Source organism: Gobius niger (assembly GCF_951799975.1).
Source record: "Gobius niger genome assembly, chromosome: 7".
Taxonomy (NCBI): Eukaryota; Metazoa; Chordata; class Actinopteri; order Gobiiformes; family Gobiidae; genus Gobius; species Gobius niger.
This window is the reverse complement of record NC_136858.1, coordinates 27,907,356-27,935,066: the sequence shown is the minus strand read 5'-3', so window position 1 is coordinate 27,935,066 and position 27,711 is coordinate 27,907,356. Positions and strand designations below refer to the sequence as shown.

General features: G+C 40.4%; 1 protein-coding gene across 1 annotated transcript; it reads right to left on the bottom strand.

The window, feature by feature from the left end:
- On the bottom strand, positions 1 to 27,344 carry ggps1 (geranylgeranyl diphosphate synthase 1). The gene is made up of 4 exons (XM_079559797.1): positions 27,078 to 27,344; positions 25,917 to 26,010; positions 23,159 to 23,229; positions 1 to 929 (listed from the first exon to the last, which is right to left on the bottom strand). Exons 2-4 carry the CDS (start codon positions 25,987 to 25,989, stop codon positions 120 to 122), a joined length of 954 nt encoding a protein of 317 aa, XP_079415923.1. The 5' UTR covers positions 25,990 to 26,010; positions 27,078 to 27,344; the 3' UTR covers positions 1 to 119.
- Between the last annotated feature and the right edge of the window lie 367 nt (positions 27,345 to 27,711).

Genomic DNA, 27,711 nt, shown 5'->3' with positions numbered 1-27,711 from the left:
TCTGCAGTTTTGTGAATGGACATGATGAGTTCTTGTCTAAAAAGAACAAAGAGCATGTGTGGATGTAGTTTCAGTGCTGAGTGAGGAGTGTGAAGATCATTAGTTTCTGTAACAGGTCGTCACTGCTTTTGCTGCTCGGCACTGCCCCCTGCTGGCCCGGCCCGCGCACTGGCCTCGGCCTCGCGGTGCATTTGACTGAGCAGCTTGACCAGGCTCTCCAGCTGCGGGTTCCCCCCCAGCTCCTCGATCAGCCGGTACGCCTCCGCCTCCAGCTCCAGCAGAGTCTTCCTCGTGTAGGCGAACGACCCGACCTTCTCCAGGTAGTCCACGCAGTACTTCTTGATGTCCATGTTCTCCGTCCTCTGCCTGAGAATATTCTGTACCTGCGTGCTCTCGGGACAGGACCAGATGGCGTGGATTGTGGGGAACGAGAACTTGCCCTCCGTCAGATCCTCGCAGAAGCTTTTGTTTTCGCTGTACTCCTTCGAGTTCAGGTTGGCGTAGTCGTCCCGTATCTGGAAGAACAGCCCGAGCGTGTCCAAAAGCGGCTTGAGATCGTGTTTCCAATCGGAGAAGAGCTGCATGAGCCCCACCGCTAACCCGAACAGCCCCCCCGTCTTCTGTAGCACCATTTTGCGATACTCATCCTCCGTGGGACAGGTGTAGGTGTCCCGCCAGAAGATGTCCAGCCCTTGCCCCCTGTGGAGCTCCAAAAGCTGCCTGGTGAACACCCTCACGGCCTCGGGGTGGTCGAGGGTCAGGACTTTCTCCAGGCCCAGGAAGTAGACGTAGTTGGCGGAGTTGATGACGGACGGGATGCCGTAGATGCTGTGGGCCACGGGGAAACCTCGCCGGAGCTTGGAGCTGTCCTCGATGTCGTCGATGAGCAGACTGGCGTTGTGCAGCATCTCCGTCACTTCAATGATCACCTGGAAACACGAAGAAGACCGTTTTATTGATGGATGTATGACCGTTTTAAAAACCCAAGGTGGAAAAATTAGAAACATTTACACAAATGATCAGAAAACCTAAAAGGAAAAGGCGTTTAACCTCTTAACCCCAACCTGAACCCAGCACATGTTTTTCCAGTTTGGCTTTACCCAAATCTAAAAGCTTCATTTGAAAGCTAAGCCCTACAAAACTGATAGAAACTGTTTTGTTGCCGCGCTGCTTTTCATCCACTTTTCTATCACGTTTTGCTGCATTTCTGTCACATTTTTTTATCCCCTTTTTGGACCTTCTTTGTTACATTTACGTCTTGTTAATGGTCACTATTTTGATGCTTTTTTCAAGAAGCTTTTAGATTTGAGTAAAGCAGAACTGGAGAAAACGTGGTGGAAATTCAGCGCTTAACTTTTTTTTTGCGTTGTTTCCACATTGCCGTCACTTTTTATCCTGTTTTTGTCACTTTTTCCTTGTATTTTTTTGTGTCACTTTTCATCACATTTTCTTGCATTTTTGTCACTTTTTTTCTTGCATTTTGTCACTTTTTATCCTGTTTCTGTCACTTTTTCCATCCCATTTTTGGCACATTTTTTTCTTCCATTTTCTTGGTTTTTGTGGTTACATTTTCATCCTCATTTATTCATTTTTTGAAGAAGCTTTTAGATTTGGATAAAGCCGAACTGGAGAAAACGTAGTGGAGATTCAGCACTTAACCTTTTTTTTGCGTGGTTTCAACATTGTCGTCACTTTTTTTCTTGCATTTTGTCACTTTTTTCTTGTCACTTTTTGCTTGTATTTTTGTAACTTTTTAATCTGTTTTTGTCACTTTTTTCTTGTATTTTTTTGTCACTTTTCGTCACATTTTCTTGCATTTTTGTCACTTTTTTCTTGTATTTTTTGTCACTTTTCATCACATTTTCTTGCATTTTTGTCACTTTTTTTCTTGTATTTTTTGTCACTTTTTTTCTTGCATTTTGTCACTTTTTATGCTGTTTCTGTCACTTTTCCCATCCCATTTTTGGAACTTTTTTCTTCCCTTTTCTTGCTTTTTGTGGTTACATTTTCACGTGGTGGAGATTCAGCGCTTAACCTTTTTTTTGCGTTGTTTCCACATTGCCGTCACTTTTTTTCTTGCATTTTGTCAATTTTTATCCAGTTTTTGTCACTTTTTCCATCCCATTTTTGGATCATCAACCTTTATTGCAGACTCGAGGTCCAGTTAAAAACAAAACATTCATTTCATTCATTTCTTGTCTCCCTTTTGTTGCTTTTTTTGGTTACATTTTCATCCTCATTTATTCATTTTTTCAAGAAGCTTAAAGATTAAAGTAAAGCTGAACTGGAGAAAATGTGCTGGGTTCAGGTGGGGGTTAAGAGATTAAGTTTGTTTCCTGTGATGGCGACACAATTTCCCTTGTGGATCAATAAAGTTGGTCTAAGTCTATAAGAACAACCTGCCGCACCTCCCCTCCAGTCCAGACAGAAATCCAGCCCACATGTGGCCGTCCTGGAGCTGTGCAGTCTCATTGTGCAAGAGAGCAAATTAAAGAAACCATTTCAAAATAGAAATCCATAAATTGCTGCCTGGATTTTTTTCGTTATTTATATAGCATACAATGGGATTACAACACGTCTGTTACTTGACTGAACTGTGCACTACACATCCTGTCCAGTAGAGGGAGCCACTTCTACACTTTCTTGGTCCTCTGAGTCTGTGGGAGTCTCCGGGACCAAAGCAAACATGTGAATTCACTGAGCGGCAGACAGATGGAGCACAGGAGAGACACAGACATTATACATTCAACACGATTTAGTCCGACTATAGTCCGAGTCAGATACTGGATTCAAGTTAAATTCCTGGTTTCTGTCTGATTGAGGCCAGTGGTTTAGGCCATTGAGTGACAAGCCGTGACCCAAATAAGAATGAATGAGTTTTATATAATGTGCAATGCTTGATTTTACCCACAAATTATTGTTGAAGATGCGTTAAGTAAGCCTATAACGCTGAAATTATGCGAAAAACAACAATAACATAACAGGTTTATTGTAGGTAGTGTCTCTAACCAGTGTTGGGCAAGTTACTAAAAAAAAAAAAAAATTCTATATTAGTGATTACAGCTTTAAAAATGTATGATGTTTGTATTACGTATTAGTGCTTCAAAAATGTAGCTGAGTTACACTACTTTGAGTTACTTTTGAGTTACTTTGGGCAAAATATAAACAGTCTAAACTTTCCCCCAGTCTCTTGTGTTTTGTTTTGACGACATAAACTACAGACTGCAGATCTTGTACACCAGTGTCCAACTTCATTTGTTATGCTGTATTATATTTGGGGCCTTTTTAATGACTAATATATTCCTGTATTTTGTGTAAGTAATATGGTATATTCCTTAGTTACAGAAAAAAGTTATATATTTTTGCATCTGGTCTCCACACTGCAAAAAGTAATTAACTAGATTACTTTAAATGTCTCAATTTGAGCAAAAATAATCTGAATTTCAGTTAAGATTTGGTTGGGCATTTGACCTAGACTATTTCACTTGTTCGGAGATGCTTCTGACTTGATTCAATACATTTTGTCTTTATTTCAGGTAATTTTCTACAACAACGGGAAAAGAAAATCGATCCTATCCCATTTGCAGTTTTATCTTATGTCAAGCAAAATTACGTTAAAGCCAGTCTAAAATGTCCTCAAACAAGCAAAGTAAACTTGGTCAGATCAGGACAAAAGTCTAAATGAGTGAAAACCGCCCAAAACAAAGATACTTTTCCTCAGTTCAAGTCATTTAAGTCAATGCTTGATATTCACTTGTTAATTTTTTGTACAGTTAAGAACCACTACTTTAGACCCTCTTTCTCAGACCCTGTGTTAGTCCTGGTTTCTCTCTTTTAGTCCTCCTTCAGGTTTAGAACCGCTTTAATCCCAGAAAAAGTCCTGCTTCAATCCTCCCTTGTATTCGCAGTAAACGCGCTGGTCCAGGCGTGTGAGATCTGCTTCACACAGCCATAACCGGAGTGAGCCAATGGGGTAATACAGTATAATAGTCATGTGGTCAGGCAATTAAAGCGACAGAGCACGGCCCAGCGCTCTCTCACCTCCTTCACAGACAACACTGTATAATAGGAGCCCGGCGCTTAACCTTTGCCAACTACAAGCTCCGATGGCTTTATTAAAACATGAGCCCATCAATCTGCTGCGCGTTTACAGCACCGGCGAACACTCCGGGCTAATTTATAGTTAGCACAAAGTCACATCAGGGGAGCCACACGCGAGGATCCGACCTGCGGACGTGGGAGGAGGTAGAATATGGCGTAACTTCGGGGCTTAGCTTTGCAAACAATTTCATCAAAGTGCAAGAGCTGAAAGATGTACTGCACTTATTTCAATTAGTGATGATGCACAATACAAGTAGTGAAGTTAAATGTGTTTGTCCTTCAGTGTATTTGAACAGGCAGCGGTTTGTGAAAAGAGAAAAGTTGGGACTGAGTTTTGTAGAAACATTTTAAACTTAAACAAAAAAAAATATATATATACAAAAAATAGTACACTGTTGATACAATGGCATGTTGATGGAAAGTTGCAAAATAAGCCGTGTTACTTTTCTTTAATTTCATATCAATCAACATCTAAGTTGACATTAAAGGGATATTTCAGTTTTTTTGACATAGGGCCTCATTACCTAGTTATCCAGAGTGTTGTTGATTTCTGCAGATTTTTTATTTTAATTCATGCAGTACTTATATTTGAAGAGTTGGTGCTAGGCTCGTGCTAGGCTCGTGCTAGGCTAACGCATGTCTATGGTAACTAGTAGCCTGCATTAAAAACAGTCTGACCCGAGCACAGTGCACCTGAGGCAAATCATTTATAACACCAGACTCCCGATATAAATGTCTGTGTTGACTGAATATATTCTTAATAGAACTATTTTGAGCAGCATCAACTTCCTGGTTGTAAGCTAGGCAGCGGCGGAGTGATCTGCTAGCTTACCGAATCTACAGTAGTTTGTTTACCTGCAGCCGGCATTACTACACATGGAATTCACAAAGGAGCTTTCTACAAATCAGATATGGCAACGTTTGGAGGACTACCCCATGATTTTGAAGAGATTTTTAATGCAGGCTACTAGTTACCATAGCCTAGCGCTAGCCTAGCGCTAGCCTAGCACTAGCCTAGCACTAGCCTAGCACTAGCCGAGACTCCTAAACTCTTCAAATATAAGGACTGCATGAATAAAAAAAGTAAAAAAAATCTCCAGAAATCAACAACACTCTGGATAACTAGGAAATGAGGCCATATATCAACATTTTTTAACCTTTGCGTTATGATAAAGGAGTAATATTCCGATACGCGATACAGCAGAGCCTAATCACGATGTATCACAAAGCAGTATTTTCCCAAAGCTGTGCAGCCCCTTAAGAAAAGCTAAGTTTGTGTTCCACGCTTCCCCCGTCAGTGGTCATAATGTAATGGCTATTTTCTGTGCGCGTCAACTGTCTGGACTTGGCCGCAGACTCGGATTGGAGTGCGGCGCTGATTTAAGACACAGGAGCGGTGTGTTTTAGCGAAAGCTGCTGGTGCGATTCCCGGGAGCACAAAGCCTGGCTCAGAGGGACAGGCAGATGGCCAAGGCTGAGACGCTCCAGCAGTTCACCCGGCAAACACAAGCTTTTATTGAGAGAGAAAGAGAGAGAGAGCGACAGGGAGAGAGAGAGAGGGAGAGAGGGGGGAGAGAGAGAAAGAGAGAGAGAGGGGGAGAGAGAGAAAGAGAGAGAGGGAGAATGAGAGAGAGGGGGAAGGATAGGGAGAGAGAGAGAGGGGGGAGAGGGAGAGGGAGAGAGAGAGAGAGAGAGGGAGAAGGAGAGGGAGAGAGAGAGAGAGGGGGAGAGAGAGAGAGAGAGAGAGGGAGAGGGAGAGAGAGGGGGAGAGGGAGAGAGGGGGAGAGAGAAAGAGGGAGAGAGAGAATGAGAGAGAGGGAGGGGGGAAGGATAGGGAGAGAGAGAGAGAGGGGGGGAGAGGGAGAGAGAGAGAGAGGGAGAGGGAGAGGGAGAGGGAGAGGGAGAGGGAGAGGGAGAGGGAGAGAGAGAGAGAGAGAGAGGGGCTTAGGACAGACTGAGGGGACGGAGTCTGACTATGATGTGACACAGCAAGCAACTAATAACTAACAGACTAACAGAAAGTGTCAAATACTGGACATACTTATGAATTTATGCTCTACAAGTTGTCGGACTGAATCGTATTTTGCCCAGGTCTGTTTTAGAGTTTGGTCAAACCAAAATGCACTCAGTTAAGGCGGGGGGTAAAGGCTCATTCATACAATACAAGACGCAAGCAGTTCTTGTTCTTGCACCCTGAGCTGCAGAACAAAATAACGTCACTTTTGCCTTGTAGCCATGGAACTGCCATGGCTACATCGTCTCTCTTTCGTTGCTTTATTCTAGTGTTCTCGTAGGTTGTTTTGTTGCTTTTTCATTGCTTTATTACGCTGCGTTTTTACTTACGCTTTCAACTGCAACTAATTTATTTGGTAATTGATTAATCTACTGATTATTTTTTACGATTAATCGGTTGGCTGTGAATGGTGTGTGAAAATGTTTTTTTTTTTTTTTGTGAATGTTTGTGGGAGGCTCTTTCCACTAATTCTGCTTCTGATTGGATGAGACACATACCGATATTTATACAATTTTCAATGTACAAAACACTACAGACCCGAACTAAAAAGGTTTTCATAAAGAATGCAACATTTTCATGTCATTTTTGCTCTATTTGAGTCTGTGTGAACCAGAAAACGATTAATCGATTACTAAAATAGTTGTCGACTATTTCAATAATCGAATAGTTGTTTCAGCTCAAGTCCGTTAAGTTTCTTCAAGAAGCCGAAAAGCCGAAAGTGGAGAAACGTGCTCGGTTAAGGCGGGGGTTAAGACATTAAATAATGATACAAAATCCAAATGACACTGGACTAAAGAACTGTTTGATTAGTTGTTTAAAGGGGCTAGATGTAAGATGGTCATTTTATACTCACTACTGCCACCTCAGGTCATACGTGTAACTGCAGCTTCTATATTAAGCTCGAGCATGACGGCACTTTGGACCCGAATAAACACCTTTTTGAGTGACAGTGCAGGATTTTAGAGGCAGTTGTGGTGAACAGGTCTGGACTCATTCTACACCTCAGGACATGGCTGGAACATGTAGGGGGAGGAAAATACATCATTTTGACATTATTAAACTCCGTAAGGTCCCTTTAAGCAGAGGTTTATTCTCATGAATCATACTGCATCACTACAAGACTTTTATTTTTAGATTTGTCCTGCACTACACCACCAGTACTCAACAATTCCAAACTTCACACACACTTTTTCCTTCCCTCCTCCATATCGACGTGTTCTACTTTCAGCTTTAGTCATTTTCTTTCGCAAACAGAGACTGAAGTTAAAGGTCGCATAAAAACAAGGACGTCATGTCATTATATTACATAATTCTACTGTACAAAAACACAGCTGTAAAGTAGGTCAAGCGATAGTCGTGCAACCGGACACTGAGATATGCGGAGTCACCATGTGGTAACCTCGACTCATCAGGGCTCTGTTTGGGACTTTGCCGTCTTAATAGGTCAGATGGTCAGTGTGTCTCCGGCAGCTCCACAGACTTCATCGATTTACTCGGGGAGGGGGTGAAGAGAGAGTGTTTGCCAAAGCTGTAATCAGTGACCCATTAGAAAAAAACGGGGACGGAAAAAAAAGTCAATAGTATTTAGTAATACACTGGAATGAATGGCAGCACAAAATATTGGCTTTGTAGAAAAAAAGGAGAATCGTTTAAAGCAGCACTAAGTAACTCTTGCCCCTAGAGGCCATAAGTGCAACTGCAGGTGTCGTAGCAAGTTACGATTTTTCAACTTATTAATTCTCTTGGAGAGTAAATACTACGCTGACAGGAAAGGCGAAGGGAGAGAGGGATATTGTTCATCCAATTATACAAAGGAACATTTTTTTTCACTCAAACTTGGCTGTAAATAGTGTTTAACCTCTTAACTCCCACCTGAACGGATCCTATTTTCTCCAGCTTGGCTTTACCCTAATCAAAAAGCTTCTTGGGGAAAAAAGCACCAAAATAGCCACAAAAAATGAGAAGAAAACAAAGATGTAAACGCGACAGAAATGTGACAAAAATTCAAGAAAAATGTGACAAAAATGTGACAAAAATTCAAGAAAAATGTGACAAAAATTCAAGAAAAATGTGACAAAAATTCAAGAAAAATGTGACAAAAATGAAACAAAAAGTAAGTAAGTAAGTAAGTAATCTTTATTTATATAGCACCTTTCACAGGCAAAGGCCACAAAGTGTTCACAACACAGTAAAAGCAGAAATTACATACAATATAAAAAAGTGACAAAAAATTCAAAAAAGTGACAAAAAATTCAACAAAAAAGTGACAAAAATGAAACAAAAATTCAACAAAAATGAAAAAAAGAAAAGAAAAAGAAAAACATACAAAAGACACAGGAAAAAGATCAGGTTTGTGGGTCTTAGCTTTCAAATGAGGTGTTACACAGGCCTATATAATAGCCAAAGAGGACAGAATGCATTTGGTTTAGGCGGGTGGTAAGAGGTTAAAGTGACGTTAGCCCGCAGTTAGCTTTGCCCGTTAGCATGTTAGCTTCGTGATTCCATTAGTGTGTATTGGTTGCTATGGTCCGGTCGGTGGCAGTCAAGTTGGTGGTTTTCTGGCCAGAGACACCAGGGGGGGATGAAAGACCCTCCAATCATCCCATAAACACTTGCAGTACCCCCACAGGGACTCCGAAAAGGATTTATTAAAGGTAAACACGTTACTTAGTACTGCTTTAAGAATAAAGGATAAAAATGCTACGAGGATGTCAGAGTAAGAAGGCATTCGTCTCCCTGACCGTATGTGATTCCTCTGCGATGAATATTCTCCTCGTGTCTGCGTAGGCTTCCTCTGAGCGCTCCCAGTCACTAAATATTCTCAAGTTTCCTGGTCAAATGAAAAAAATACACCCAAGCTCTGAGCTCCGGTAGCAACAGTTGGGAAATCCCCATTAAAACGCAAATATTGAGCAGCGCGGCGGCGTCTGGGGGCCTTTTGTATCGCCGGTGCTGTTGTTCTCTGCACTTTTTGTGATCCCCGCAGATAATCCGACCATCAAACCAGTCCCCGAGCCTGACGCAGTTTAAACAGCCCGCATCATTTCAGCGCTAAGTCACACACAAATATTTGCTCTGTCGCAGGGAGAGGAGGAGGGAGAGGGAGGGGGGGAAGCTACAGTGCACTCAAAGTTTAGACACAAAGATTATCCGCACATAAAATAGATCAGAGCCCGAGGCGACATCCTCCGCATTTAGACCAGAAAGACGGAAACGCTTTCTGTTTTACTTCCCCCCCTGAATCTGATCCTTTACAAAGTTGTCAGGTGCAGATAAAACCTACATAAACGTCAATGCAGGAGCTACCGGGAAGTTAAAACATGAGGGGAACAAAACTTGTCGAGTGCTTGGTAAAACTTAAGCAACTCAAATTTGTGTCGCTTTATTATTGCTTTTTTGTTGTTGTGTTTTCATCAATTTTCTGTCACTGGTTTATTGTGCTATTGTTGCTTTCCAGGCCCGTTTTTGTCGCTCTTTTGTCACATTTCGGAAGTGTTTTGCTGTGTTTTCATCACTTTTTCCATCTCATTTTTGTCGCTATTTTGTGGCGTTTTCATAAAGTTTTTTTTTGCTGGTTTTCCATCACTCTTTAGTCGTGTTTTTGTCACTTTTTTTGTTGCGTTTCCATCCTCATTTTTGTCACTGTTTGATTTTTTGACGCTTTGTTTTAGATTTGGAGAACTGGGGAAAATGTGCTCGGTTCAGGTGGGGGTTAAGAGGTTAAGAAAGGATTGTTGTAGAAAAAAAATAATAATAAAAGGGCCTTTGGTAACACTTTATTTTACAGCACCCTTGATACATTGTACTTAACTACACTTAGTACAATGTAACGTACAATGAAGCGTGCTCTGTAACAATGTGTAATACCTTCTACCTATGAGTTAGATACACAATGGAATGATATGTATTTGTAGTTTGAAGGTACATAATATAACAGGACATAATTCTAACTCTAACCCTAACCTTAAATGCTAAGGGTCTCGTGTCCTATTACATTATTAAGTACTAATTCAAGTTATTCCATTGTGTATCTAACCCATAGGTACAAGTTATTACACATTGTTACAGAGCACATTACAATGTACTAAATGTAGTTAGGTACAATGCATCAAGGTAGTGTAAAATAAAGCAATACCAGGCCTTTAACGTGATTGAAAAATGGGGGGGAGAGAAATTTCAGAGTAAAGAGCTTATTGTCCTCCTGATTGGACCGGAAAGCCCCTCCTTATTCCCCGTGCACGGGATTGAGGTTCTGGCAGGTTCATAGGAAACCTCGTCTCATTGCTTTGATTCTGATCAGTTGCTGAGATCAGTAAATCAGAATCGTATTTATTGCCGTGATTTGAGAACAGGTTCACAAACTGTTGATTTTTCTCAGTACAATCGCGCAACATAAAACACAACACAGAATTTAGATACAAATAAGCTATAAAAACTTTAAGACTAGGGGGGCATCCATAAAAGGAGGGACTTTAGGAAATATATAATTATTAAATATAACTTGTGTTACATCAAATTGCATCATCATGCGGCCGGTTAGACGCAATCTATTACATTTGTAAAACATTCAAACTTAAACACCATCACTTTAATGAGAATGTGAAGCAACTAAAAAGACTTCTATGTAACATAATAAATAAATGAGGCACAAGCTCAGTAAAATAGAAGTTAAAGTAGGCAGCAACATGACCAAATAGTGTGACAGTATTTGTTTGTTTGTTTGTGTAGTTTATTTGAGCAATTAACATATTCTCTTTCTCCAGAGTTTCACAATCATACAGTTAATGGAAGCTCAAAGGGAGTCGACTGAAGCAAAAGCTTATAAGTGCCGACCCCTTGTTCATGTACATTACATTTGCAATTCATGATGCTACAGTTATACATTACTTTTACATTTACATTAAACAAACAAAATACAATCCTTTCTGAGTATTCTATATCAGTGTCAGAACACAATTTCGTCGACTAAAATATTTAGTCTTAATTTTAGTCATAATGTTATTTTTGACGACTAAAATTAGACTAAAACTAAATTAAACGTTTTTCATGAGACTAAAACTATGACTAAAATGTCCAGATATTTTAGTCGACTAAAATAAGACTAAATAAAAATGAAAAGGAGAGACTAAAATCATCCAAACTTCTATTGACCGTCAGAAAGAGCCTCAGATCATGTAAATTCTCTGCCAAAGGATCAGCTCTGAGCTTTGTTCATGTGGAGCAGCTCCATGAAGCAGAGGAACACGATTAAACATGATTATAATGAATATAATGAATATTATCAATGCAAAGTCGACTAAATTTGTCTTAAATTTAGACGACTAAATTTACTTGCAATTTTAGTCGACTAAAATTGAAAAGATTTTTTCGACTAAATCTCGACTAAAATTACATTACATTTTAGTCAAAAGACTAAGACTAAAACTAAACTCAAATATGTTGTCAAAACTAACACTGCCTACATGTATTTGTGAGTTAAGTTTTATCCTACTGTTGCTACAATTGTCAACATTCAATCAACAGACTTTTGCAGCACTGGCAAACAAGGAGGTTTTACCATTTCATATCATTAACACAGCATGCTAATAAAAAACAGAAATAAATGTGATTAGTAGTTATTGTTATTTATTATAACAATTTTCATTCTTGTCATTATCAGTGAATGTCCGATTTAGTCATATTGGACTTCATATTCTGCCATCTTGTCACTTCCTTGTTGTCATTACTATCCACTATTTGTTATCGATATTAGATCAATGACATGTCCAATTTGTATACCCATTCTAGTGAGGTGGTGTTAAAAAGCCAGAGTGTATAGTGGCCTGTTGAGAGTGGGTGTAAGCCCCCAATCAACAAGTCCCCACCCAGCTGCCCTGACTAGTTGACTTATGGATGACGTTTACCTCCTATGCTGTGTGATGTGTTAAAAGCACGAGGCCTTTTGTGCGAGAGAACTGTGCTCAAAAAACTCTCCGTGTAACCATATTAAACACTGGTCAGTACATTTGTGCGTAAAGAAGAAGTGGTTTGCCCTTTAGACTAACAGTGAGTGATAAAAAAAAAAAGCTCAGGTCGACTTCAATAGAGCTGTCGCATTCAGAAGATCTGCTGCACACAAAAAGCAGCCTTAAGGTCGAGGAGCAGGCGAAGCTCGAGGGGTATTTCCTGAGGCCGTGCGGGGCGGCAGGCGGCAGAGGGGCGCACATATGGGGACGGTGATAAAAAATGCATTGGTGATTGAACGAGACAGTGCGACTCTGATGCTGGCAGGTTGTTTCCATGGCGGCGACTCCCCGGCAGCAGCGCGCTCGTGATGAGAGCGCTCCGTCTGCGAGGAGGAGGAGGGTTCAGCCCGAGTTTACGGAGCGGCGGCAAAGAAAGAGGGAGAGGGGAGGCACCGGGATCAGAGGGTCCCTTCGATAAACGCAGGCAGAGTCAGGGATGAAGTTCAGAACGAGGAAGTCAAGTCCTGTCACACCTCTTCCCACGACTGTTTCCAACTGAATTACTAATGCTCCGAGACTTTACACGCTCCCTGACCGAAAGAAAAAGTCTCCACAAAAGGTCACACGCTCTAATATTTGGTTCGACTGCCTTTAGCTTTGACTACAGCACACATTCGCTGCGGCACTGTTTCAAAAAAGCTTCTGCAACGTCAAAAAAAATCCAGTGTTTCGGTGTGAACAACTCTTTCACATTGTGAGTGTGATGAATCCTGACTGTCATCTTAGAATATGTCAGTACCATCAGGGAAGAAGAAATCATTGATGGAAAAACCAAGTCATTCAAGATTCTTTGGGCTCAAAAGTGGTTCTTTGCAATTACGCTCTGGAGCTTTCGGACAGAGATGCAACGGGAATAAGTGTGGCTTATAGTTTGTAGGTTAAAACACGATCATCCACAGGTTCTGAGTCAGTGCACTGGATCAAAAAAGCCAGAATAATGAAGTAATAATGAAAGATCTGCACAACAATAAATTTGGCTTACACATTAAAGCAATACTAAGTAACTGGTTTACCTTAATAACCCCTTTCTTAGTCCCTCTGGGGGTAATACAAATGTTAATGGGTTGATTTTTTTTTTTTTTTATCTCCCCCTGGTGTCTCTGGCCAGAAAACCACAATTGCAACTTTCCTGCCTCCGGGTCGGAGCCACCAATACACACTGATGGAATCATGAATAAGAAGCTAACAAGCTAACAGGCAAAGCTAACTGCGGGCTAGCACCACATAAACAGTATTTACAGCCAAGTTTGAGCGAAAAAAATGATGTCCATTGATGTACAATATCCCTCGCTCCCTTTGTCTTCTCTGTCAGCGTAGTATTTACTCTCACGGACAATAGTAAAAAAACGTACCATGCTACGACACCTGCAGTGGCGCGTATGGCCTCTAGGGGCATGGGTTACTTAGTTCTGCTTTAAGTTCATGAAAAGGATATTTCAAAATGAACCTAATGTTGAGTGCTGTTAAAATAAAGCAACAAGAAGAGGAGCAAAATTAAAAAGGACTAGAAGCAAGTTGTCATTTTTATACTCACTACTGCCACCTCAGGTCTTACACATAACTGCAGTTTATATATTAAGTTGGTGCATGACGGCACAACAACTTTCTGAGTGACAGTGCAGGATTTTAGAGGCAGTTGTGGTGAACAGTTCTGGGCTCAATCTACACATTAGGACATTGCTGAAACATATAGCGGAGGAAAATACATCATTTTAATATTTTATTTAGTCCGTCTAGAACTGAAAGGGTCCTGTAGTAAAAAAGCACAAAACTGCTTCCATTGTATTCCTTAAACTCCAAACATTCATGTTGTTACTGCCCCAGTAAACCTGTCGAACAAAAGACATCAAGCCTAAAATCACAACTGGCTATAGATTTAGCTTTTTTTTCTTTTATCCAAAAAGGAAACATTTACCAACTTTCCCATTGACGTGACTCTTTCATGCTAGTCCGGAGCTGAGATGAAGTGAGCTAAATGCATGACAAGAGGAAAGAGCACAGAGCGAAACCTGAACAGATGAATTTGAGTTTAGCCCCGAGGAGCCTCACGTCCTCCTCGATTTAAAATGTCAGCGCTTCAGTCAGAAACGGTAGCAGTCTGTAGCGTCATGGAGATAATCGCAGTGTCACTTTGCATAGACAGAGTGTAGTATTCTTCATTCGGCCTGCTGTTCCTGTTGAATGACATGAAACCTGCCAAAGAGGAGCAGTGACGGAGGGGACAGAGTCTGGGATTCTTGGGTGGACTCCCCTGAGCTTTAGCTGTCAGCGGAGGCGGGGTATTGGAAACCAGACGGGACAGAAGCATTGACAAAGACATTCTAAAGCTGAGTCAACCCCAGATCTGTGCCTTATCTTTAACTCACTATACTTTTGTTGGAAGTTAAATCCGTCTGATGAATCTGGACTTAATCATGTTGATCCTGTTCTCCGATAAACAATTTGGTCTAGTCTTTCGATCCACATTGTTTCCAAAAGACATTCATGAGAGGCAGATTTATAACTAGTGGGCACAAGACTTCAGCGCACAAACAATGCCATCACTGTAATAAGGTCAATAGACCGCACCTCCTAAGGGCACGGTGGCCAGTCTCGCTCAATACAAATCTTTAAACAGCCAGTTCAAGATGAATCCGTCTGAAGAAAGGACACAGTCATCTTGTATGTGAACACTGAAGCGTCTCGACATGGGCCAGAAATATGTAACAGCATTGTGGTGACGATGACGGGGCAAATTATGATTCTAAACCATCCTAGAGCCAGGACTAAAGAAAGATGAGACTGAAACGTGTGTAAAGCTCGGGATTGTGTTTCGCTGAAAACAATAATAACTATATCGTTCAATAAATGATAGACAAACAATACATTTTGGGTTGAATATTCATTGTCTGTACATATATTTATTTTTTTCTAATGTAATACTACTATTTAGTTATACTAAATAGTTTTAAATTGAATTTCATGTTTTACTGGGATATTTTAAGATTAAGTATTATTCTAAAATATTTCTAAGCTTTAGATTTAGTTTCTATGGGGTTAAAAGGTCTTCAATAATATTGTTCATCAAAATATTTTCATGGCTCAATATATCAAACTTCAAATTCTGTTATTGTGACAGGCCTAGGCTTGTGTCATCAAAACCACAGAGTATTCTGGGATTAGTTACACATTTTATGATAACTAACCAAAGGAGATTACATAGTTCACATAAAAGCATTGAACGTACAAGCAATGACAGAGCTGTTCAACAAGTTACTCTGCAGCTGTTTACTTTTTAAAGGTGCCATAATTCATGCATTCTTAAAGGAACAGGCCACCATTTTTACATACTGAGATATGTTCTTGCCTGAGCTTAGACGAGTTGATGCGTACCTGTCTAGTCTTTACGACCAAAGCATTAGCATTTGGCCTCTACCAGTATATAGCTCCAAACGGGGGTGAAGTTAGAAGTGACCAAGCTCGGGCACAGAGACCAGACAGGTACATATTAACTTGTCTAAGCTCAGGTAAGAACATATCTGAGTATGGAAGAACTGTGTGCCCTCAGTCACGCAAAAAGACCAAAGATGTTGTTAGCATTTGGCCTCTCCCAATGTATTCCTATAGCTCCAAACGGGAGTGAAGTTAGAAGCGACCAAGCTCTTCCACGGGCACAAAGACCAGACAGGTACGTATCAACTTGTCTAAGCTCTGGTAAGAACATATCTCAGTATGGACAAACGGTGGCCTGTTCCTTTAACCATGTCATGCTACCTCCTCATCATGAAACACACCTAGAGAAATCGCACATGTTTCCGCAGTCCTGCATATGAAGTAAGTCTCTCTCTTCCACACTCAAAGTGCCAAATCACACTCAACTCCTGTCATACAGAGAAAACAATAACACCAGCACCTTATTCCAGAAGTTCGCGTGGGTGCCGGCATGAATTGTTCTTGCGCCTTCACTCCTGTGGACTTCGCGCTCTACTGGAAATGTCAACACAATGGAAGGGCTGATCTGTGGCAATAAGAGGCAAAAGTGGGCGGGGCCAGGACGGAATAAGGTGAATAACACATCTTTCCCAAACTATTCTGATGCGGTCTGCCTGTCAAAATACTTTTCCCTGGGCAGATTAGCATGTTTGCCAATGTCCTCTTTCATCCAGAGACTGAGAGAAGAAGAGCGAGAGTGGCTTCCCCATAGCGTTCAGTGTGGGCTAACTGAAGCTCGTTCATGCTAGTGAGTTTTTGGAGTCAGTATTGTTGGGTGAGAATAAAAATAAAAACTGCAAAAGGAAAAATACAGGACGATGTTGCGCAAGACACACACATGGAGGTAAGAATGGCAAGCCTGTGTTCAATAATGACTTGGAGATAGGCAAATAAAGCAAGGAACTTCCAGACCCTGCACCTTTTAGGCTTCTCGCAGCTAAGACTGATGCTTTTTCACAGTCTATGGTTTCACCGTATTAGTAGAATCGGCTTGTTCGCCCTCTGCTGGTGTTTTATACAACTACATTTTATATCATCACAACTTTAAGGAGCATTTTCGAGACACATGCATCATTTTTAATTATCTTATCATGGAAATATTAAGTCTATGAAGCTCTAAAAGTAATTCAAAAAGCCTAAAATAGGACTTTTAACATTGTAATGGATGTTGTTGCCTGTTGCATTGAAAAAGGTGGACTCCTATAGCGTTCAATTTAAAATGCTGGATCACGGAGCTGCAAAATGTGCGTTCCCAGATAATCAACTGCGCTGCCAAAATAATATCTCTGCGCTTCCATTTCCCGTAGGCGACCTGAAAGCAATATATTGAAATGCCTCTTTTCATTAAAAATACATGAATTAAAAATGGCTTCCTGGATATTATTAGGACACAATAGTCGTATCCACTATTCGCAAGGCTCCATACTGCGTGAAACAAGGCAATGCGCATTTAGCTAATAAACCTCGATTAGTAGTGATTGAAAAGGCAGAGGAGAAGCAGCAGCAGTTAATGACAGTGACCCTGGCTGTGTGAATGCTCCAGAGGCACATGATTACAGAGAGCGAGCGAGGGGGTGGGTAGAGGATTATGGCAGGAAAAAAATCAATATGGAGTAAATAAAAGTGCATCTGAAGGCTAAAATGTTTCTTCGAGTGGCGCTGGAGCTAAAGGGAAGTTCACAATTTTGTACTTAAGTGTGATACTTGCCCTTTACAAGCTTAGTGGGTTGAGTTGGTTAAATAGTGTGAATTTCAATAATAATCATGGACTGGATGGACTCGACTGGATCCCAGAGGCTTTAGTTTACTTGTATGACAGTTGAGAAAGCGTGAAAGAGGGTAAAAGTCACTCGGCAAACAATCTGGGCCGGGACACATGACACGGAGGAAAGTATTGAGCTTGACCATATGGACATAACCCTAGTCTTCTAATGAATTGTATATAATTTCAAAACAATATTCTCTTAATCATTTATGCTAGTAAAAAAAAAAGGGACACTTTTGTGGCTATTTTTGTACATTTTCACACAGTGAGCAGCTTATATTCCAGCAGCGTGAAGCCAAGGACAAAAACAGAAAGAAATTGTGACAGTGTGTTCTGACAAGTATTGTAGTGTTGATGAGATTTGCAATTCATGGTTTAAAAATCTAATTTTGTTTCCAGTAGAATTTGAGGGGGGAAAAATAAGATGAAGTGTCTAAACTACAAGGTTAGCGGACTTTCAAACATGATAAACTTTGGAATGTTGGTGTCAAAACCAAAGTCTTCTAGGAAAAGGAGTACATTACATAAGAAAAAAAAAACAATGCAGGTTTAAAGGAAGCAACCACTGGAGGAGCTGGTGGTGTGGCGGTGGGTGTGGGCAGGGTGGTGACCGGCCGTGTGAGGATTGTGGCTGGTCCTGGGTGTGGTGGGACGGTGACGTGGTGGTGGCGTGCCGGTGATGTAGTGAGGTTGTTGCGCGGAGGACGCTGTATCTTTCTAACACTACATTGACATGTTGCCACGCAAAATAAATAAATTGTGATCGGCAAACTCGGTTGGAAAAGAAAACACAACTTCAAGTATTGCACCCATAATTGGTTGATTACTATAAGCCAGTATGCATTACTGAAATAATGTTATAAAGAAAGAATAACATTGTTTTTGTGGTCGTACTGACTGAAGGTGGCGTCCTGTCACTTGTTGGAGGGGGTTTGTGCGTCACTGGCTCGGCGGCTTTGGTGCGTTGCTGGTGTGTTGTTGTGTTGTCGGCTGCAGCTGGGATTGGCTGGGATCGTTGTGCTGTTTGTTGCCATCAGGTTGTCTTACATTGCCCTGCTACTGGCTCCAATAACATCAATGAAACTATGATACTTACAGGGGTGGGAACTTTACTTCCTCCCACTCCTTTTCGAGTTTCTGTACAGTGTTATGTATATACATGGCAGCATGTGGAAATGTCATAAACGCATGTTAAAATTTCGTAAAAGCGGCACATGTTAAAGGGACTAGATGCAAGTTGGCCATTTTATGCTCACTACTGCCACCTTAGGTCATACGTGTAACTGCATCTTCTATATTAAGCTCGTGTATGACGGCACTTCGGACCGAAGTAACAACTTTTTGAGTGACAGTGCAGGATTTTAGAGGCAGTTGTGGTGAACAGGTCTGAGCTCATTCTACTCATTAGGACATGGCTGGAACATGTAGAGGGAGGAAAATACTTCATTTTAACATTTTAAAACTCTGCATAGTCCCTTTAATGTACATTGAACTCGGAATAAACAATCAATCAATCAATAAAAAGGTGCATTATGCAACTTTTTATGTGGAAAAAAAAAAGTTTGACCTTGTAATGACCCAGTGGCTGTATGAGTGGTCAGCATGGCGCCTTTACTTTCCATCACTGTGGTCTCTAGGACACTTCAGAATCAATTGTTGATTCAATTGTCTGCTGACCAGAAAACCTACAAAACAATTGACCCTGGTGTGTTGTAGAGACCACTGTGATTGAAAATAAAGACACCGTGCTGACCACTCATACAGCCGCCAGGTCACTTCAAGGTCAAATACACACAAATATTAACTTTTTTTTCTCCAAATAAAGTTGCATAATGCACCTTTAAGTTATAGTAAATATAAAAGGATTTGGACACTGCAATATGTGAGGTGTAATCCTCTCAAAATGGTGTATTTCTATGGCTACGTTCAAATTCACATTTGTTGAACTCTACATGACCCCAGGGAGACAGGGTATTGTGTTGTGTAATATTTGCAAAGCGTATTGCACAACCTAAACAAAACCTAAACTGCGGTCTGTGTGATCTGCTAATTGCAACCATTCATCGTGATTTTAATTAAATTGCAATAAACTGAGAGCCCCTAGAAACTAACTACATACTAAAGTGAGCTGTAAGTTAAAGGAAATAGATGGAGGCAGAGCACAAATAGAAGATAAGTCATGAAAGAGCATATGGGTGAAACATTTGAAGAGCTAAGTGAATATCCTGCAGTTATTCATTATGCAGATTGCTGAGTAATAGTGTGCGACTTAGCAACAGACTCACCCCAGTGCTCAAGTCAATTCATCAAAGCAGCTTATTAGGCTTCCATCCTCGTATTAGGCTCACACGCACAACTCAAAACATGTGTAACTAGTATTCATTCATGGGGTGCGAACGCAGTAATTCCCATTCAGACGGTGATCTTATTACAAAAGCCAACACTGACAAAACATTAAAACACACACAATGCTTTACAGACTTCTCTGCTGGAGGGAATAAACATTTGTGTGCTTAGTGTAAATACCGGGGTTGTTCAGAGTTCAAAAAACAGGTTTTTCTTTTTGATACCACAAGGTATTGGTATCAAAATGCACCTATATCAATTAACCGATCCAATACACTGCTGTCTTTTCATTATGTAAACAAATGTTAACTTGCAAACCCTGTCTATTTGTGCGGCTACAGTTTACACCCACAGCTGCTTTAATACTGGCTATAGAGGCTCTGCAAAGATGTCAATAATCACAGAGAAAGTATCTCTTTGATGCATTCACTCAGTCTCAAGCCGAACTTTGACAGAATTTAGCAGCGTAATGACTTAGCACAAAGATTTATTTTGTACATAACTAGCCATCACTTTAAGTATAAGCCGAATGACCCTCTCGACTGCGCATGCGTGGATCAATCAGGCTCCTAATTTCGGGCCAAACAAACCACTCCGCCCTAGAAATGTGTGAGCGAGTTCAGGTGGTGGAGCGTGAACACTGAATTATATTGAGCCATAACCGTGAATGATAAGGCTTACGGGCATTGGTTGATTAATGTTTATGTTGTCAATATCTTGAAAGCGAGGGAAAAGTCAGGACGGCGGCTCCGTAGGCAGGAGCAGGCGGACCACAGCGGACAATAGTGGACCATAGTGGACCACAGGGGACCATAGCGGACCACAGCGGACAATAGTGGACCATAGCGGACCATAGTGGACCATAGCGGACCACAGCGGACCATAGTGGACCATAGTGGACAGGGGGAGGACAGGACCTGGGATCAGCCCGACACAGACATCGCCACTTTTTAAATAGTTTAAATTCGTATTGAAATCACAGGGACAAGTTTCAAAACGGTGTTAATGTTAAATATAGAGGGTAAATTTCCGTCTGTCAAATTAGCGATCGACCAGAGCTAATGTTCACCATCAGAAAAAATACAAATGAAGTAGGCTAAATTTAGATGGCATATGTGTATGTGCATCTCTCTGGTCACAATAATAAATATAAAAGATTTTGTTTACTGTCCACTTCCTTATTGACAAAAACAAAAACGAAGAAGGTTTCTACGTTTTTATTTCTCATTCCAGTGTAAATGTTCTAAATGTCGGCGACATGAGGCCACAGTTTCAGACCCTGCACTTTGTCCAACAGTCGCCTTCAAGGGTAAGAAATGTGTTTCTCACATAGTTATTCCAATTATGTGAACAAGGTCTGGTCGTCACTTTTGAAACAGCTCTACATATGAACGGCCGTTCAGTTCTTTCAGTTTCTGTTTCTATCTCCTTTCGCAGCCCTGGTTGTAAAAATAGTCTTCATGCTAATATTGTAACAAGCTCCACGGTGACGACAAAAACGTTTTATATCAACTTTCTAGAGCTTAAAACGGTCCAAATCAGAGCTTTCTTCGTTGCTTTACACTAACTATCAATATTGTTTGGTAGCCAAAAGAAATTCCATTACCCATAATGCAATGGGCGACCCGAGATGCACATTCGGATTATTATAAAGGATTAAAAAACAAACCATCAGCGTCTCTGGGTTAGCTATTGATTATGACGTCTTACAAGCTGCAGCTGTCTCATTTTTGAGCTGCTTTGACAATATAGTAAAAATGACTCTAGTACAAAAGAAAAAAAGTTGGGTTCATGAGCTGTAACTTTTAACAAGACAAACAATATCCACAAACTTTTTCTCCCAATTATCCTGTGTGGCAAAGTGTAGGTGAGTGCGTCCGTAAACCAATGTCCTGTTGCTTTCTGTTGAGAAGACTGCGTCAAAGCTAATCACAGCTCAAGGAACAGAAAGAAATCAACTATAAGGAAAAAGAAAAACTTGAATGTGATAGGATGAGTGCTGCAATGTAAGAAAAATGCTATGATAATAAAGTATTTTGATGATTACATACAAAAACAACAACAAAACTAAACAGTAACCTACACCATGCCAATACTGCTCTTATAAATCATTTTGTGGGTCAGGCTGAGTCAACCAGTTCAGTCCAAAGTCAGGTCCCGTTTGAGTGAGCCCTGACCTGTCGCCTCAGTTGTTCGTCTAATTGACCCAATAACAAGAACTCCGAGCTGTGCACTTTCAGCCTCGATTTCACCGCTTAAAACTGCAGAGGTCTAGAAATTAAAGTATGTCAAGCTTTTACACACTTCTCCTGTTTCCATTGGAGGTGTAAAAGATGTTGACTATGCTCCCTTCGTCTCCGGTTAAATGGTTTTTCACAACTCAGGAACAAAGCTTTGTCATGATCAAATTTAGCATAGTTACAGACGGCAACTCGTCATAGAAGGGGGCGTGGCCTCGCCAAGGGGGAAAATAGAATGTTTTGGGAAACACAGTTTTTCAGTCTTTTTAGCCATTTCCTGGTGAAATATAAACGTATTTATCACATACAAATAAAGTCAAGTCTAAATCGGGTCCATATGGATGTTTATTCACAGCAGATTGTTCAGTAGAAGCAAAAAAACGGCAGTCATAGCAAGCGCTAGCTAGCGTTAGCACGATGCTAACATGTAGCATCATGCTAGCATTCTCCGTTTTTTTTGTGTATTTATGGGCTCTTGGACCACTTTGCTCCTCTCCATGTCTTTATATCTTTATTTAGTAGAAAACTATATTCATAATTCGGCATTTGTTAAAGTTGTTTTTGAATAATTAGAGAAAGTTTAGACTTTTCTCAAAATTGTTTTCCCCCTCAACTCTTTCGAAACATGACCATATATGGGCAATTCCAGAAATGCCATCTGTATCTATTGGTTTAGCTTGTTTGAATGGTGTTGGAAAACGTTATATATTGTTGTTGTATAAATAACTGACCTCCTAGCGATGATGTATCTGTATACGTGATTACTGAAGGATCCATAATGAATGCAAATCGCGATTGCGTCCCAAACGTCCCATTGCAATCATCTAGCACGGCGTCTCCAATCCACGAATGTGACATCACACATCTTTAACTATTTGTGACTAAATATACTGTAGTATGGAGTCCGTACATTGTTACCTTAAACATAGAGTTTTGAAAGCCGTTGCATAATCTCCAGACACAAACAGACAGCGACAGAAACAACACATTTTTTGCTCTAGATGAGTAACATTTCATATAGTTTTCCTGTCACTTCACGGCTCCATTAACAACCTCCAAAAGCTCCGCAGCCAATGCTCTCATTTACATTCACAGAAAAGAAACCTCTCCGACAAAAGATTCAGGTTGCATTACTGAATAAATTGCCTATCCCGAAAGAGACAGCAGACTCCCAAAACATCAGACGTTGAATTTTAAAAAATGGCTTGCTTCTCACCTGTAATTTGTCCTCTGGAACTTTCAGCCAGTGGTTGAATGCTTGGGAAAGCTTGCTCCGCACCTGTTTGCCTAAAAAAACAACCAACAAACTTTGACTTTAATAAGTGAAATGAATGTTGACAGCTAACAAACAACCTTTAATGACTCCATCAGCTCTAATAAATGGGATATTATGGCCGTGGTTTGCAATGATTAGTGCACTTTCAAAAGGCTAGTAACGCAGATGGTGGGTGTGAGCTAAACGTTCATAGCCAAACCGATGCTGCGACAAATATGTAATTTTCTCCCTTACTGCATGTCTTATTGTTGTAATGACAGCCAGGATAATAATAGGTGGGTGAAATTGTATTCATCTGCACAGATAAGAGAGCGCTATGCATCCAACTCTTTTGCAAGTCCAACGAGGCTGATCGCAAACAGCTCTAAACTGATTTGAAAATATTAGGCTCATCTGCACACGCAGCTGAATCCTGATGAGGGAGAACCTTTGACAGCAGCAGTATTCAACGCAAATGGTGACACGACACCGCGGAGGGAATCTAGTTAAAAGTTTCTGCTGTATTTTAAGTTAAGTCACAATTGTCTTTGAGTGCTCTGGTAAGGAATAAGTTATGGCTTTATTGTCAAAATATTCTCAAACGTCTTTGAGCTCAAGTTATTTCAATTACTTTCTGTAGCTTAATGTGCAAAGTAGACGTACCATTTAGGGGAATGCTTTTAATATCAGGGGAGCAGACCATACACAATATTGAAGCAACTAGTGGGCAATACAAACTATCCATGCGATTTGCCTTTTGACAAAGCACAAGATGAAGATGTGAATCTTGGGATAAGGTTCAGGCCGACATCACTTAAGATGGTGAGGGTCTAGCCAAGTATTATTAATGTGCAATGTGGATTTAAGTGGACTGCCACTTTCACTATATTAGATGAATACCAAGAATTACTGCATCTTTGACACAAACCAGAAATGTATCATAGTCTTTTACAGCAGGAAGCATAATTTGTGCTTCCCTATGACACTGAAAGTATCAACAAGCTGAAACCCTCAGGGCTTGTCCTATTTACCCAAATAAGAAGATTGAGCTTTCATTTGAGCACTGAATTAAATTGACCAATCTGAAGACATTAATATTTCTGGACCGTGAAAACTCAAACAGCAGTTGGCGTTCACTGACAGACTATTGAACTCTCCCTTTGTTTCATTGCAAAACCTTGTAATTAAACAGACAGTGGGACAGTGTGAATTCAGCTAAACCATGTGATTTTGACAAAGGCTGAGTGAACATAGAGCATTATTAGCCCCGTCACACCATAATTACGGAGATTCTGGTCACTAATTAACTGCTAATGATCAAAAAACACTTGTGTTACATAATCAAGGCCACACACAGGATTTTACAGAAGTTTAAGTTAACCGTCCAAACGGGTTCTTGGCATATTGTGAAAATACGTTATTTTGTATTTATTTATTTGATCAGGACAGTACACGTTGAACATACATGGATACATGCATGTAAACACACCACACTTGATTGTGGCCTTAGGATAATTTCCATGTGGTGTCCATAACACGCTCTCAAACACGCTCGCTTTCACGGTAAATGGTCTCAACCTATACAGCGCTTTTCCACCTACTTTAGGCACTCAGCGCTTCACATGAAGGATCCACTCACACACTGTGTCATACACCAATCATGAGAAGCTGGGAACCTAGTTGTGTGTCTTTCATAAAGTGGGGAAATGGCTATTTAACACCTTTTTGTAATTTTGTGGTAACAAATACCTTTGAAAACAATTCTACAGTATGATATTCTTCCCTTACAGAAGAGTCATCTTACTCTTCATAGACTTCATGTGACAGCAGGGATGGCAAAATACTACAATATGCATCGCAACACATGTTTGGAATGGTGTCATCATCAGGTGCATGTCTCGGCACTGTTTGAAGCACAGTTTAACATCATGAGATGGAAATAAATCACTCAGAAACCATAAGTGAGACAATTTGTTGATTTGGCCCTGTTAAAGAAGGGGTAAATTGTAGGGCTGGGACATAACATTGGATTTGGATCGAAATACTTTTTGCTGCAATACCACGTATTGATACTTTGTTACATTTTGTGTTGATGCACTTTTCAAACTTAACAGTTCAATGAATGTCAAATGGCATTTGGTTTATAAACTTCGGACACATGACACTTTACACATTTTAAGGTAAACGTATAACTTATAATTACTTACTGTATCGCAATACATATCGGATTGAGTATTGTGATGCGTATTGGATAGTGACAAAAGTGTATTGTCAGCCCCAGTAAATTGTATTGTCAATATTTCATAAACAAGACCAATTTGCGTCCTTAGTTATGAGGTCGACATGTTTTGGTTGTCTCACAAAATCTGTAGTCTATTCCATGTTTATTTTGGTATATTTGTCTGAAGGTTACGTGAGCGTCCTCCTGAGTGTTGACATGGTTATAAAACCCTGCTACAGAATGCAAAGTGCTGTCAATGACAATACCATTGAGATATTCATAACAAAAGGAAGATCCACAAATATTGACAAAGCTCATATTCTATTATACAGCACAAAAAACACACACATCACAAAATGAACAGTAAATAGACATTTTGCCGGCTTCATTTTCCCCATTCAGAATGTAGTGCTGTCATCTGAAAAACAGCATTTGTTTCTATCTGTGTTTTGCACTCTCCCACAGTAGCAGACAGCAGAGGCAGAAGAGATGACAAACCTGGGAGTTGCAGCAGGTATTTGTACGGCTCCAGGAGAATACGCTCCGAGGCTGCTTCCGTGTTTTTGTCCATTATTCTGCAGTTCAGTCAAACCTTTCGAAAACACAAGTTATACAAATAATGTTATGATTAATGTCATTATTGTTGTTGTTGTTGTCATTAATGGCAAAATTACTGAAAGCATTTGGTATAAAATCAGAAGCTTTTTCTTTTAGGCTATTGTCAAGCTTAAGATACTGGTAAGGTAGTCTTTATTGATCTCACAATGGAGAACAAATAAATAGTAAAATAGTGGTATCTTTTGTACAATGACTACCAAGGACTTTGTGGGGTATAAACAGTAAATAATTAAGTAAACAGACTATAACAAAAACATGTTGAAGTCAGTATTGTTTAAAGACACACTGCGAAACATTTTGTATTATACTGTTGCCATAAGTACAAAACATGCTCCTATTGACCAGCTCGACACAGAAAATCCTATTAATGCAGTGGGGAATCAAAGAATGGATGTGAATGAGAAGCTAAACTGTTTGAATCTCAAATACTGCTGACTTTAGTACACATCTCCATGGAAACGAGCTGAAGACGTACCCACTTCCGGTACAGTTACATCAGTAGAAAGTGGCAAGACATTATCAATGTGAACCCATTGACACTAAAAATAGCTTGTAAACAATTCTACCATTTCAGAGAAAAACACAAGGTTAATAGTTTTGTGGTGCAGTGCTGCTTGCACAGTGAAATCCTTAAGTGCATGGTGACGCTCATTACATGACAGGGTGAGCTACAATAATTACATTGCTGATGAGTCACCAGTAACTAGGCCTGGGATCAGCAAGAGAAATGTCATTGTCATGTAATAAAACATGAATAAGAGTAGATTTTAAAAATGGGATAATTTCAAGAAGCTCTGAATGTGTCCAAGTATTTGCTGAAGAAAATGTTCCAGTAAATAAAGCAACTAAATTGAAGTGGTTGCAGATGTAAGCATGATGTCAAGTAAGTGACATACAGGTGTGAAATATAATTGAACAATGTTGGATTTAAACATAAAAAAACATGCAATGTAGGTGTTTTAAAATTCACAAAAAATGAACTGCCATAAAAGCTGGAGTGCTGGTATCCTCCTGTAATGTGGTTTACTTGACTCCACCCACCTGCACTGCTGCCTGTCAGCTGCTGTCACCCAGTCCGATGTTTTTGTTAGCCACGTTTGCTAACTAGCATGAGACATCACAAATGGCCGACAGACACCGCCACATGACGTGCGAGCCCTTTAACACCGCCTTTAAATTCAATCCAGTAAGGCACGATATGTCACTGGTGGACCAATGTTCTATAACATTTCAACAATTAATAAAAAGCCAAATAACTCTATGCTTGGGTAAGCTACATCCGCTCACGCTAACACACACACACTACTCTGTGAGTTAGCTTAAATGCTACATTTACATGCGGGTGCTCTACACTGCGCATGCGTCAAACTTGGGCGCTGTCACTCGTCTGAGGCGCTTGAATTTCCCTCACCTTATCTCCCGAGCGGCTCGCGTTGACATACATTCAGCCGAGTTGACTTTATCGGCCTGCCCGGTTGAACAAATCGAGCACATTTGGGTATGTTTGGTTTCTGGTTATTGTAGTTTTTTAGCAACAAGCTCCTCTCGTGAGACAACCATCCAATCGTGCTCCTCCTTTCGCCTTCCCCCAGATCATTTTCTCTCTCGCAGCAAATCATACGCGCGTGTGGCATTTTGGTTCCTGCCTCATCCAATGGGGGGGCGTTATACGGAT